This window comes from Balaenoptera borealis (assembly GCF_965194805.1).
Source record: "Balaenoptera borealis genome assembly, chromosome: 5".
In the NCBI taxonomy this organism is placed as follows: domain Eukaryota; kingdom Metazoa; phylum Chordata; class Mammalia; order Artiodactyla; family Balaenopteridae; genus Balaenoptera; species Balaenoptera borealis.
The window spans coordinates 77,491,114-77,505,245 of NC_138862.1; the positions used below are offsets into that span (position 1 = coordinate 77,491,114).

A 14,132-nucleotide genomic window follows, 5' to 3' on the forward strand; every position below is an offset into this window, starting at 1 on the left:
TTTCCATGCCTCTGCCACTAGTCCTTTCACTTAGAAAATAATTTATAAATCGTAAAAGTAATGTCTCAATTTCCCCAAAGATATTTTATGGTTTGAGATAGTGTGCTAATAAAGAATAAGACTGATTAGAGGTAACAGCATTCTCTCCCTTCTTGGGATTTGGAGCAACTTACATTACCCACTATTTAACAGATTTAGAGAGAAACTACTCTCTGTCTTCCAAGTGAAGATTCTTGAACATAAATCAAGAATGGATTAATCCCTTCAAGAAGGAATTCAGTGTAGAACACGAGTTGTGCTCAATCATTTTCTGCTGGATATTCAGGTAGATATTCAGGCCTGTCATTTCCTAATTACAAGTTCCATGTTGAGTCCCATTTACTCTGGAGGGCCCTATTTCTTCATCTTATTTCAGCAGAAGGATCTAATTGTTTCTGTTTTCATTATAGAATTCTGTATTTCTCTCCAAGAGGAGTAGTGGGATGAAAACTCTGGCTTCTTTCTCCACCTCTCATTCACTATTAATAACTGAGGATGGATGACACCCATTGGGCCATAGCTCACTAGCAACCAGGGCTCATATACTGAAGGTGAGCGCTCATGTCTGGTATGACCTTTGGCTCCTTTTACTCTTCTCCTGGTCATGAGCAGCAGATTGTGCTTCTAATTTTTTTACAGTAAACCCACCAGGAAGAGGCCCTTTACAGAGTAGATGGAAGGCACACTATTTTCCAGCTTTTTCTCCTTAATGGAGTGTTGGATCAGATCAGCCCTATTCTGAGTGTCCAGATGTCTTCAATTTGGGGAGGAAATAAATGTCTTCCATTATTTCCTTAGGGCCAGTCTGTGTTCTCCAGTCTCAGAATCACCAGGGTTATTTGGATCTTCATTTGACATATGTTTTTTGGGTGAATGCCTTCGTTTTGAAATTACAAACTAGTGGCTCTCCGGATAAATGTATGTTCATGTATTTTGGTTGGTTCTTTACTTTTCTCTTTTCTTTTTTTTTTTTAAGTTAAAGTCATTCCATAATTGACAGATTACATAAAATCTGGATTTTTAGATTCTTTTGAAAAACTGGACAATCTTCCAACACTGGGGCTAAATCAGTGACAGCAATCAAATGGAGCTGAGTAGAGGATGCTCCCTTTTAAAGAAATATATACTCTTCAATTACCTCCAGGCTTAATCATCTCTATTATCTCCCTGACTTGGAAATCAAATGCCATGTGCCTTTTATGATTGTGTTAAAATGTTTAAAGAAATACTTATCTATACCTATGTCCCTATACACATGGGTACTAGATAGAGAGCATTGTATTATACTTATATCTGGCCCCCTTTTCTCTTTTTTCTTACTTTTGATCCTTGTAGGCACTTTAATTGACTATTCTCAGAATTCTGAATGGGAAGAAGGGATTGGTGTACCAAACTCTACCCTAAACCCTTAACAGTACTGAATTTTTCAGGTGTCATTTCTAAAAATATAATGAGATTTTTGTATAAACCTCCATTTCCTTTGAGACATTTTCTTACTCTCTTTTGGTCCTTTCTCGGATCACTTCTAATACACATTAGAAAGAAACTAAAGAGACATCTAAGTTTTCCTAGTACCCAAACCAAATCGCAATTTCCTTAAAGGGGATACTCTTCAGATATGAATTTAAAAGCCATAAAAGGTAGAAGGGAGAGAGAGAGGTAAAAATTTGTTAGTACAAATGAAATCACATAAAAATATAACTTTATTGATGCTAACAACTTTAGGCAGTTTAGAGAACACTAGTTTACAGTGAGACACAGGACACCATGTATCCTTGCGTGGGAGTATTTGGTTCTTCCTGGGAAAATGTGCTGTAGGTTTTCTGTTGAGCTTAGTCCTACAGCTTCCATCAAAACCAATTTCTTTCCATAATGCTCCCTCAAGATACACATACCCTGTAAGTGTCATAGCCCAAGTACACCTGACTGACTTATAACATGAGGTTGGTCAACAAACTCAAAGGAAACACAATAAAATTCTTTGCTCCATTTAAAACCATTGGGCAAGAGAGAGGATCAGACTTTAGGCAACTTGCACATACTGACCTTCTAGGGCCCAAGAAGAGTGTGCTCTTCTGAGGCCGTTAGAGGCAATAAGTCTGGATTCGGGTCCTTCAGATCTTTTGTCTCCTAGAAATAAATAGTTTTTAAAAATCAATGAAGGGGACACAATCTGATAGTCCATTAGATGATAAAAATGTCAATTATTCCCATAGGTTCATGACACAAAATGGGCTGGTAGAAATAGCAGCCACCACCCACCACACAGTAATTATAGGATATAAAAGTCATTGTTATTGGATAAATCCGTGAAATGGTGAAGAGCAAGGGCTGAGATCTGGGGAGCAGGGGGTTCCAATCTGGTGCCATTTTGTATCCATTGAGTTTCTGACTCTTGGGGAACAGGCTTACAGAGGTGTGTCTCCCACTGGGGCTGGGTATGAATCTCTGCCCGGCTTTTGCTCCTAAGCTGACTCTCTCCTTCACAGTAGGTGACACAGCAGCGACAGGCTGCAGAGGGCTTCCCTCTGTGCTTGGACATCGTGTCTGGGGCTGGAGAGGCATCTGCAGCCCTTCCTGAGCTCTGGAGTTCTGGGGGTTCTTTCAAACGACTTCTCCTCCTTTGAACGCGGTCCAGACTGATGTCGGACTGGGAAGAGCAGCTCTCATTCCAGCCAGAGCTGGCACTCAGACTTCTCAGGGGAAGAGCCAATCGCAAGGCCTTCCAGAATTTAGAACCAGAATGTTTAGACTTCTCTCCCTTCCAGCTCACGAAAGACACAGACTCTTTCAGCTGCAGGATGCTTGGGTGTGGATGCTCAAGGGGACGATACTCAACCACAATGAGCTTGGTGGCAATGGAGTTCTGACACATGACACCCAGTTTGAACTCCAGCATGCTGATGCTCTTTTCTGTCACATAATCTGGGCTCAGGACAACAATCATCCTCCGGCTCCTTTGAATGAAGTCAAAAACTGCTTCCACTGTATCTATAGGAAAATGGAAAGATAGGACAATGCCTAGTGAAAACTTATATAGGTTTCAGTTCATTGTTGACAATCCTGCAAAGGACAGGCAATGAACACTTGAGAATATAAGATCTAAGTGTTAAATAGTCTACCCAGGTAAGGAATCTCATCTACACTACTGTTATCAATGGTTGCAAAGTATCTGCTACCTTTAAGGTTGAGGAATTAACCACCTCTAAAAGCAGCTAATTTCAGCTCCGTTGGTGAACAATTTCTTGTTTTGAAATTCCTTCCACTTTTATCCAGTGGTCTTGGAGCTGACATTTTAAAATATCTGAAATATTTCATAATTATTGTGATCTCATTGTATTTTCTTCTCATCTCTAGATTAAATGACTTCATGAATTTTATGTTATTCTCCATATGATGCAGTATCAAGTCTCTTCCCCACTTTTATAATTTTTCTCTTAATAATATTCAGTTTATATATGTGTCTCCTAAAAATAGTACCCTGAACAGGACTGAACATAATGCTCCAGACACAGTCTTATCAGTAAAGGTCAATAGGTCATTACTACCTCCTAAGATCCACAGTTATAGTTCTTGCTACTTAAAATGTTTGGATATAGCAGACAGTTCATAGGATTGACCGTGTTGTCAACCAAAATTCCCTTTCTTTTTTTCTTGTGTGTATGTGTGAAGGATTGGCCTGGAAATCAATTAAAGGGTCAACAAGGATGACAAGAATGACTGGTAAAAATCAGGCAATTAGTTGAGACTTTGCATGAAGCATTCAATTCTAATAGTTATTGAGGTGAATTTGGACAGAACCCAGTGGAAAGTTTTTGAGATAAATGGAGTGCTTAACTCACTGTGAGATTTAGGAGCTTAAACAACGTGATTTTCTAAAGGAAAGGGATTCCAAATTTATAAATGGCAGCCATTGACAACTCTGAAAACAGGTACTGTGGACAGACCATGAGGTTGAGTGCCTACGCTTTTGAGGCCAGGGGTAAAACACTGACAGAGAAACTTTTCAGCCTGTGAAGACAAGCTGGAAGTTTGCAGCGAATTGGGTCATGAATTTGACAGGGGATGAAGGAACTGTGCTCTTTACCAGATTATTTATTTCCAGTTGATGAATTTAACATGAATTTGAAGGATAATCAAATGAAACATGCTCAATGTTTAAGAACTTTTGATTGGTTTTATCAAGAGCATGAAGTGTTTTAGACAATTTTGTTGCACTCTTAAAAGATAAATCTAAATTTTCACTTATCTTCAAAGCCCGCCTGTGTGTGTGTGTGTGTGTGTCTTGGTAACTCCTTTGTCCTCTCCGGTCCTACTCAGAATCTTATGTTGTTGCCTTTCATAAACCTGAGAATGTAAGGGTAGGAATTCTACTGTTTCTCCTGTACCATGATAAATATGATATAACCCTAAGATAACATGGATAGTTTTTCAACAAAAGGAACTTGTGCAAATTGTGTGTGGGGGGAGTGTGTGTGAGTGTGGGTGTGGGTGTTTCACTTCAAAATAGTCACTTTAGGAAAATGTTTGTTCTGTCCAATGAGGGTACCACTGTTGAAAATAAAACATTGTCTTAGATCCTCTAAAAAAAATTGTCTTTAAAGCCTATAGCTTTTTTTGATTGGTTTTAATTTTGGTACCTCACCCTGAAAATGGAGGATTTGCATTTGAGAGAGGGTAATGCTAAAAAAACCAAAACAAAATAAATATGAATTGTGGAATTCCAGACATTGAGGAATGGATATAGGATATGCTTCTCAGATAAGGGTTGGGCGATACCTAGGGGTATTCACATAGTACTTTGAAGGAAACTGCCTCCTTTATGGCCTATTTTATTATCTTCCATATTGTCAAACTGCATATTTGAGGATGTTAATTATTACTATTTTTTAATGCTATTACTTGGAGAGGGCATCTTAAATTAGGTCATTTATTCTGTTTGGCTCAAAAAAAAAAAAAACTGAGGTGTGGCTGTAGATTGATAAGATCAGTTTTCTGGTGTCATACTAAATTGGTTTTGAAGTCACAGTTTCTGATCTAGAACTCTTCACTATTCCAGAACACTCCGGCTTGTAAAAGTCGTAATCTCCTTGGTATTAACTTGAAAGTAGAAAGAAAACCAAAAGAAAACTAGGGCTGTAAATTTGTTCTTTGGCTAGTTTACTGGTGTATGAAAGAGTAGCAAACCTCTCTCTTTCTCTCTCTCTTAAAACTTGAAGTACAGATTAAAAAAATGGGGGCACCTAATTTGGAAGATGAATCTGAATTCAAATATTGGTTTCTCCATTTATCTTAATATTTTATCTTAATAGTATAATCATTTATTTTAATATCTTTAAAAGTTTGAGTTCATCCATCTATAAAATGCATATAATGGGAGCAAAATTGTAGGATTGTTAGACAATTCACTGATACCTATAGGTAAATATCTACTGCATGGTACGCTTTTGAATTAATCACCTTGATTAAATTATTATTCAATAATAATAATACAAAATTGAATAACAATATTATTATTGTTATTAACAATATTTTATATTGTTTATAACAATAAAAATAATACATAAAGAACAATATAAAAATAATGTACAGACTAATGATTGATTCTAATGGTAACTTTAAAGAATCATCTTAAAATGTGGATTTTAATTTTTAAAAGTCTGTCTATTCAGTTTAAAAAATACTACTGGTATACTTAATCTGTTAGCCCATGCTAAAAATACCTCATATCCCTTGAGTAGAAACAGAGAAACAGACAGACTAGTTGCTGAACATGTCTCTTCTGATATACTGCAAGTTTACTTGTGTCAAAGACCTAGTAACCTCAGTAAGTGACTAAAAAATACATCTTAAGAGTTTTAATAGGGTCAGTAATAGCCAGGTAGCCATCATATCCAAACTATTGATATTGAAACTGCTGATATTGAAAATAGTCACCACTGTGTTCCAGTAAGTCATTTTCAAAGTTGGAAGCAACTTCAGGATCATCATTACTTATACAATGCAAAAAAACCCTTTACAAAGTCTCAATAAGATCCATCAAATCTCTGCTTGTACACCTCTAGTAATGGCGGTGGGGCTAATATCTCCAAAGACAGTGAAATACATTATTGTTTAGCTTTGCTTTACAGTTGCTTCTGAAATGAGTAGAAATTGTTTTCTTGTAACTTGCATCCATTGATCTTAAGTCTACTCTTTGGAGACTGGTTTGAAACTGGGAAATTCTTCAGTAGGAAGATTTTTACTAAGCTAACCAGCTCAGTTATAGAGATCCAATAAATAATCTTGGAATAAATGAATAAGATTTTTTTTTAAAGAGCAAGAAATCTTCCCTGTCACTACAGACTTAATATTAACTCAAAAGAAAATGCCTTTCCAAATATTTATCACTGATTTGTTTGAAATTTGTGATAGAAATGCATATTTGATTCAAATTATCACCTGTTAACTAACAGCAAGGCATTAGTTAATTGATCTCCTTTCAAAGCAACTGCCTTAGGGTTGTGTTAAAACCCATAAAAGGTAAGAGATTACTGTAAGCTGCTCAAGTTTCAAGTTGAACAAAAAAGGAATAGGCTTGTGTCTTTATTTTAAAACTCTCTCCTCTCTCTCTCTGCCTCTCTGTTATTCTCTCTCTGTCTCTATTCCCCATCTCTCTCTCTCCTTCTCTCTCTCTCTCTCCCTCTGATTCTCTCTCTCTCTCAATCCACACACACACACACAGATACATACACACACATATACACACACATGCACACACACACACATCTGGTATACTAGATCAACCCATTTTAATTAAGTAACTCTTTTACTGACATGTAAAAAAAATGTTCTTGAGTTGAAGTTCCCGGTTTTCTCAGATTTTTCTCAGAAAGAGAAAATTAATGTCTCTTATAACATTTCTTTTTCTAAGTGTATCATTAATCTTTGTATTCTCATTTCTTATGCCCAAACATGAAAATAAAGACATAAAACACATGTACAAAATAAAATTCAAAGCTTAAAATAAATGGTTTATTTTTAAAATAAACAAATTTACAAATCATTGGAAAATGGAAAATACAAAAGTTTATGAATAAAATAAAAAAGATAACCTTAATATATGAAAACCTATGGAAAGAAAATAGATAATTAACAAGTGGAGTAATGCTTTTGTTCCCCAATACAATGAAGTCCTTGTTTATTAGACTCCTAGGGAATCATCTAAATTACAACGCAGAAAAATATTAAATAATTTTATATGACTGTGTAATTAGACACTCTATATATCATGTTTTTTTGTTAACTTGGGTGCAGAAGGTCTTTATATCGTATATCTAAAACCATTAAGGTTTTTCTTTTTAACATTAGATACTTTTATTTTTAACATTAGAGAGCGATTTCTTCTTGTTCTCCAAATTATGTTTCTCCATCTCCCTCAGATAATCTGTATTGGGTATCTTCTGGGACATAAAACAAAAAATCTTGAAAGAAAATTATCTTAAGATGAGACATATCATTTAGATTTGAGTTGCTTTAGATTTTAGCATTTGGAAAATTTCAGTACCAAATACAGGAATATAAATAGGACAAGAAGTATGAAGAAGTTTCTAGGGGTACCAAACAGCATTTGGGGTAAATATAAAATCCAAAAGTGCAAAAAGAATGCAGCATTGGCAAGAGAACAGCCCCTTGGTAATGGGGCTGTCCTTCATTTACCTAAAATTTATCCTAGAATTGATATTCAAATCTTATATGAAGTCAGCTCTCCTCTGGTCTTGTGAGTGAAGGGTTAATAAGAGGAGTAATTGTGGTTTCTAATAAAGAAAAGCATAAATAAGGCTAAAAAAGTTAGATCCAAGAGTGACCCCATACCACAGGTTTATGGTCAATGATTCATGAAGGTTTTTTTAAATTTAAAATAATCATTAACTCCTCTGTAGAAAAATGATTTATTAAATAGACTTTAATACCTCAGGAGGACACAAATGTAGTAGATAGTTTTAGAATTGCTTATCAACATTCATACTACTAAGATAAGGATCTCCTTAAATTATGAATTCTCATTTTTCATAGGATACCCAGCCTCATTTATAGGTCTTTTTATTTTCTTTTCCTGTATTACTTAACAGTCCAAATAGAGATTTATCTCTCCAGTAGTTGAGCACTAAGATTAATATAGCTTAGTTTCTAAGAGTGTGTGCTCAGAACATAGTAGATGATCAGTTAATGCCAGAGGGTTGACTACTGCTTAGCAGTGACCATGGAAGCTCTGTGCACAAGAGATTCCGCTGCACCCAGATCAACTGTGGCAGTAGTAAGTTATTTATACTAATTTAGGGAGAGCAAGAGCTAACAACAACTATCACTCTGTGAGCTGTAAATTCACAAATATTAATGTACAGAAAACACTGACACAAAAATATTACAGTAAAGAAGGTAATTTAAAAACTGGATAAGAGTTCCAGTAATTCATTATATTGTGCCAATGACTATTTAAAGTCATATGTCTGTATGTGTATATATAGTGTGAGTATGTGTATATATATATATTTATATATATAATATATACAATTCATGTATGTATATATGTATATATATGTAATTCATGTGTATATATATGCAATATATATACATATATAATTCTTGTGTGTATATACATACATATATTTTAAAAACTCAATATGTAACATAGATATTCACCACTCTGTAAACTCTGGACTTAGTTTTCACTTTTCCAAGTCTTAAGAACAGTAAAACTTTACTTAAAACAAACTAAAACACGTTTCATTAACAGTGACTATTCAGACTGACTTGTTTGGAGTGAGTGTATTAACTGTACCAGTGAATAAAATAAGAAAAATGCTTGGGGTCCAGTTAATGCTCTTAGAATATTCATGCTAAAAGCACTCTCAAGGTCACTAAGTCTAAATTTCACACTTTACAATAGGGAGACAGAAACAAATGAGAAATTACTTTCCTAATATTCACATTAGCAAGGTTGAGATTAAAATACAAATTGACAAACACCCTGTTCTGTGCTTTTCTCATAAGACAGAAAATGCCCTAAAAGCTTTTTGCTGTTATTTTACTTGATATTAGCACCATTAAAAGAAGCTTCCTACCCGACTGAACCAAGTGAGGAACCACCTGCAAACTCCCAACGACTGACACAAGATGCAGTAGGTAGGGAGATGGAATGATAAATATGGGTCAACCTACAGATAATCGGGAGTTTAATAAAAATTACTATACATTTTTCAAGTTGACAAATATGATATCAATTACCTGAGACAGAGGACATGGGTTGCATAGTAGGAGACAATTCAGGCAAGCCCTTTAAACCAATTACTGTCTAAGGAACATTTTCAGTTACTCTGCCTTGTATCGTCCTAAGTGGTGTCAGTCTTGCTAGGAGGGTGTCTGATACAGCTGAATGAGCAAAAGAGTTTTTATCCTTAGCTAAAATAAATTTAGGCCCTGATTATCTTTTTAATGGATGAGTAAAAATAAAAGAAAAAGAAAACTATACTTGGAAACTCATAATGACTCTGTTAACAGATGACTCATCTTTAAGGGGTCTTTAAATCCACAGCAAAGGCTGCCTCATAATGTTAAGATTATTTCAAAAGAGAGAGAGAGAGAGAGAAGATAAGAGATGAGTAGGAGCAGGGATGGAGGATGCAGAAGGGGAAATTCGCATCAACCAGGTCTTTGTCCGCAAAGAACATAGTGACATCAGACGCTGGTGACAGGCGGTGGCACTAGCGTTCTAAGCCTTACTACTGCCTGAGGAAGCAGAACAGCTCTTTCTACAGTCACCCTGAATTTATCTCTATGGGGAGGCTTCCATAGAATTTTTTTCTGTCCATGAAGCAATAAATTGGGAATAAAGAAGGGGGGATTCTTCCTTCCTGGAGTACCCTTGGATCTTTTTACCCCTTTCATTGGCCCTTTCATACATTTTTCAAGGATGAATAGGAGAGACCCTGCTCGCCACTTCTAGACCACCTGGAAATTTTCTTCACTGGCATGGCCACCTGCAGCTGCTTCCAAAATCTGCCCTGCGGATACTTTGATTTCTCCCCTTTCCACTTAATGACCGTGAGCACCGTCTTAGCCCTCTTCAGCTCTTTCACCTTCGTCTCCTTCACAGCTTTGTACTGTACTAAAATGACGTTGATGTTGCCCCGAGAGGCCATGTTTTCTAGGCCAGCCTTGAGCTCCAGGAGGGCTTGGGTTCCCTGGAGCACGTAGTTGGGGCTTAGGACAACCAGGAGGCGTCTGCTTTTCTGAATGAAGCTCAAGGTCTCATCTGTGACAACTGGGAAAGAAAACACCACGGGGATTAGTGTTGGCCAAGAACTCCCCCAAGGTACAGGGCTTAAGGAGCAAGGGAAAAGAAATTAGGGTAACAGCCTGAGAACTGAGGTGAAACTTTTTACGAAGAACACTTAGTCCTTAGTCCCAATCACTTCGTTCACAAAATGTCACTCTCCTCCGGGGAATAGAAGCTATATGTACATATTCCAACCCAAAAAGAGTTCTAAACAAGCATAAAGCCAAAATGTATTTCCACGACCTTGGTCTTCAAAAGCATTATTCGGGACATGAAGAATGAGTGGGTTGTACTGAAATCAATTTCTTCAAACCGTGTTACATGTCGTGGCCCAGCAAAATCAGCTCCTGAGCCCTTTCTCCCCAAAGACACCCATGTATTAACTCTCTAGTGCCAGCGAGCATTCAAAAAGTATACATTATAGAGTCAAAGTCATAGAAGTTCATTTTTCACTAACACAGGACAGCCAGAGTAGAACTCTTCATTTTTTGAAACTCCCTCTCTATTGCCAGATACCTCCCCGACTCAGACTAGCATCACTATGTCATTGGAATAGGAAATTAAGAAAATCTATCCAACTGAATGGCATTTTGGCTGGTAACACATTCTCAGCTCAGCTTTCTATTCTGCTCTGTTCTGGAACCTAAATTAGTCCCTGAATCTTTCTCTTTAAACTCCTATCATTACTGTGAAGCCATGTGTTTTGGCAGCTGCTAGCTGATGTGTGTGCCTTCGCTAACAGGCGAATGATTTCTTCATGTCCAAAAAGAAGAAGAAAAAGCAGGGAAAATGGAAGTGCAGTGTAATTTTATTCTGTTGTCAAGGGCTCAGATTAGTTCCTATCACTAAATTCTTGGGAATAATCTATCTCCTCGAGGTTGCTTATCAAGGACTGAATAATCCTTTACCTGGGTTCAGATAGAAGCCAACTCCAGGGAATGCACCAGTGTTATGGAAAGCTATTTCATGGCTTACAATACTCCCCTAAGCAGTCATTTTGCGCCTTAATCTTCGCAAGTACAGAGGCAGTGGGGAAAGACTTGCAATTAAAATAGCATGTGCAGCCTAGAGGAGAATCCAGTAATAAGTAATTGTCTACTCCAAGCAGTATTCCTGGAGGCTGACTGTATGTAAGTAGGGAGAGAGACCCAGAGGCAAAGGGGACTGAGTGAGAAGAGCAGGGAGAATGCAAAAGATCACAAGGATCAACCATCAAAAGCAAGATGCAAGAGTAATTATGTAGAACCTGAATTCTTCAACGAACTATCAATCCCTACTGGAGGGTCTTACATTGTTGTTATACTATGTATCTTTATATAACTTTTCACACAGTAGTAAATATCTGTTGAATGGCTGTATGAATGAATAAATAGATAAATAAATTATTTAGGATTTTAAGCCTTAAAATGAGTGGAATTTATCCTTTAACTCTATAGTCAAGTCATCATTTCCTGGAAAAATTATACTGAAAGAGATATCCGCTGTAGAACAGAAGCGTGATGGACTTTTGGGTGATGAATGGGGAGATACAGTAAGTGATCCAGCTAATTCAAAATAAGAATAAACATTAATGTCTATTCTCTATCTTAGTTACCAATGTAACCTTGAAAAAACATGAGTGATTAAACAGGATTTTAGGGGAAGAAAATAAATCAGGTTGTTGTAAAGATTAGAGACATTATATGCATTTTTACCAGTATGGAGTTTAACAATGGGTTTAGGAGCGCTACTGTGCATTTATAAAACAGACTCAAATGTACTATCACTTTATGTGTTACTGTTTGGATCTGAAAATTAGAGGTATACTTTTATTTAAAATCATTCAGCATTTCGAACTTTTTAAAAACCTATTAGAATATACTGGCCTTTGTAAAATGTTAAGCTTATCTCAAATGTGTAATCTGATAGAAAGGAAGAAACAGACACAAGGAAAGGGGGGATATGAGTAGCACTGGTTTGCCAGAAAACAAGGGTGAAGAAAAGGAAATTAGCAAATGCCACAGGGAAACATTCTACTTACTATCAGTAAGTAATATAAAGGATTCCATGCCCTCTCTTCTGCACCTCATTTTTAGTAAAATTGAGTAAACCTCAGTCTTTATAAAAGTGTTTTATTTAAACTCAGTCTTTATGAAAAAATTAGAGGCAGATTACTGCAAATTAGCTAAACCTTCTAAAAATCTAAATGTGAGTAAACAAAATGTTTAAAGCTGTGGCACTTAGAGCTCTAATCCACCGTGCATCTACACTTTTTTGACACTAAGTTTTTAAAGCTTACCTGGGAAAATATTTTAATACCATACACTGTACTTATAGTCTACATCTTACAGTGTAGATTTATTCCTAGAGTCTATTACATCAAAGCATTGGACATTTAAATGTCCAAAGATGCCAACATAGAGCTGTACCATGACTCTTGTATGTGACCCAAAGCTAAGGATCTTCTCTGCCTTTAAGTGTAGCATCACCTGTATTCATCTGAAATACCTACTTCCCCCAGGCAGACTGTCTCGGTCAAAGATGCACAGCTTGTATCCAAATTCATTCTCCAAGACTCCACGGAGGGTCAGTAATACAAATTCTTCTTCTTCAGCGTTCCTTGCATAGGATACATAAATATCATATTCCTTCCCATCTAGCAAAAATTAAAAAAAAAACAAAAACAGAAAACACAGATCCAATATAAATTAGGAAAGTTTCTCAATAGTATTGCATTTTTTTCTGAAATCGAACTTCTGAATATTAGACATTTTCATTTTTTACTTATATAAATTAGCTGACAGATTTCAGTGTGATTTCCCACCTGTGACAGCTCTCCAGGCAAAATGACTATTTTAAGGTGTAATTGCAAATTTTATCTGATGTGTCTTCTCCTCTCATCTCACGGAGTTCAGATTTTGTAGCGGAGAATGAGTGAGGTTTGGCTCATTCAACTATGAATTAACAGAGTCAGGAAGCAAATACTCAATCATAGATGCTGGCAATAATAGCATGCAGAAAATTTCTAGTTCCTGTCCTAGTATGTCACTCACTAATATGTTAGAATTATAAATTGAGCAAAACCTTGAGAAACTGTCTAAATTATGTACACCTGAAAATATCTACAATTAAAAGTATACTTAGATTCAATGAGTCAATCTTTCTCAAAATTGCCTAATTATAAAAATCACCTCTCATTAAAAATACAGGTTCTGTGTCTCTTCCACAAACCCACTCAATGAGAATCTTTATGGGATGGGTCTAAGAATCTATATGTTAAATGTTTCATTCTTGTCACCAGGCACATATGCACTAGAACAGGGCTCCTTATACTTTAATGTGGATATATGAATCATTTCGGGATACTGTTGAAATATAGATTCTGATTCAGAGTAGGGGTTAGGCTTTAGATTCTCCTTTTAGTAAGCTCCCATGTGATGCTTCTGGTACATGGATCACCTGTGGTTACAAGGAGTGTGGACATGCAGGGTCCAGTACAGTAGCCACAAGCCACAAGTGGCTACTGAGCACTCGAAATGCAGTTGGTCTGAATTGAGATATGCTATATGTGTAAAATACAATACATACTGAATTTTGAAGATTTTTAGTACCAAAAATAAGACTAAAATACCTCTATTAACTTAATATTAATTATAAGCTAAAAATGATAGTATTTGGAATATATTAAATTAGATAAGATATATTATTAAAATTATTTTCACTTTTTCTTTTACTTTTCCTTATGTGACCACTAGAAAAATATTAAATTACATATGTGGCTTGCATTGTATTTCTA

At 36.1% G+C, this 14,132-nt stretch overlaps 1 protein-coding gene across 6 annotated transcripts in view; it reads right to left on the reverse strand.

The window, feature by feature from the left end:
* Window positions 1-1,724: 1,724 nt before the first annotated feature.
* Window positions 1,725-14,132, reverse strand: part of IL1RAP (interleukin 1 receptor accessory protein) — a 130,464-nt gene continuing 118,056 nt past the window's right edge. For 5 of the 6 annotated variants that reach the window (XM_082393234.1, XM_082393232.1, XM_082393236.1 and 2 more), the window contains 2 exons: window positions 12,849-12,992; window positions 1,725-3,030 (listed from right to left, as the gene is read on the reverse strand). In XM_082393234.1, the coding sequence (XP_082249360.1) occupies window positions 2,312-3,030; window positions 12,849-12,992 (863 nt within the window). In that variant the 3' untranslated portion in view covers window positions 1,725-2,311. Of the gene's footprint in view, window positions 3,031-7,031; window positions 10,343-12,848; window positions 12,993-14,132 lie in introns of those variants that run through there. The other variant, XM_082393237.1, reaches the window with a different exon arrangement.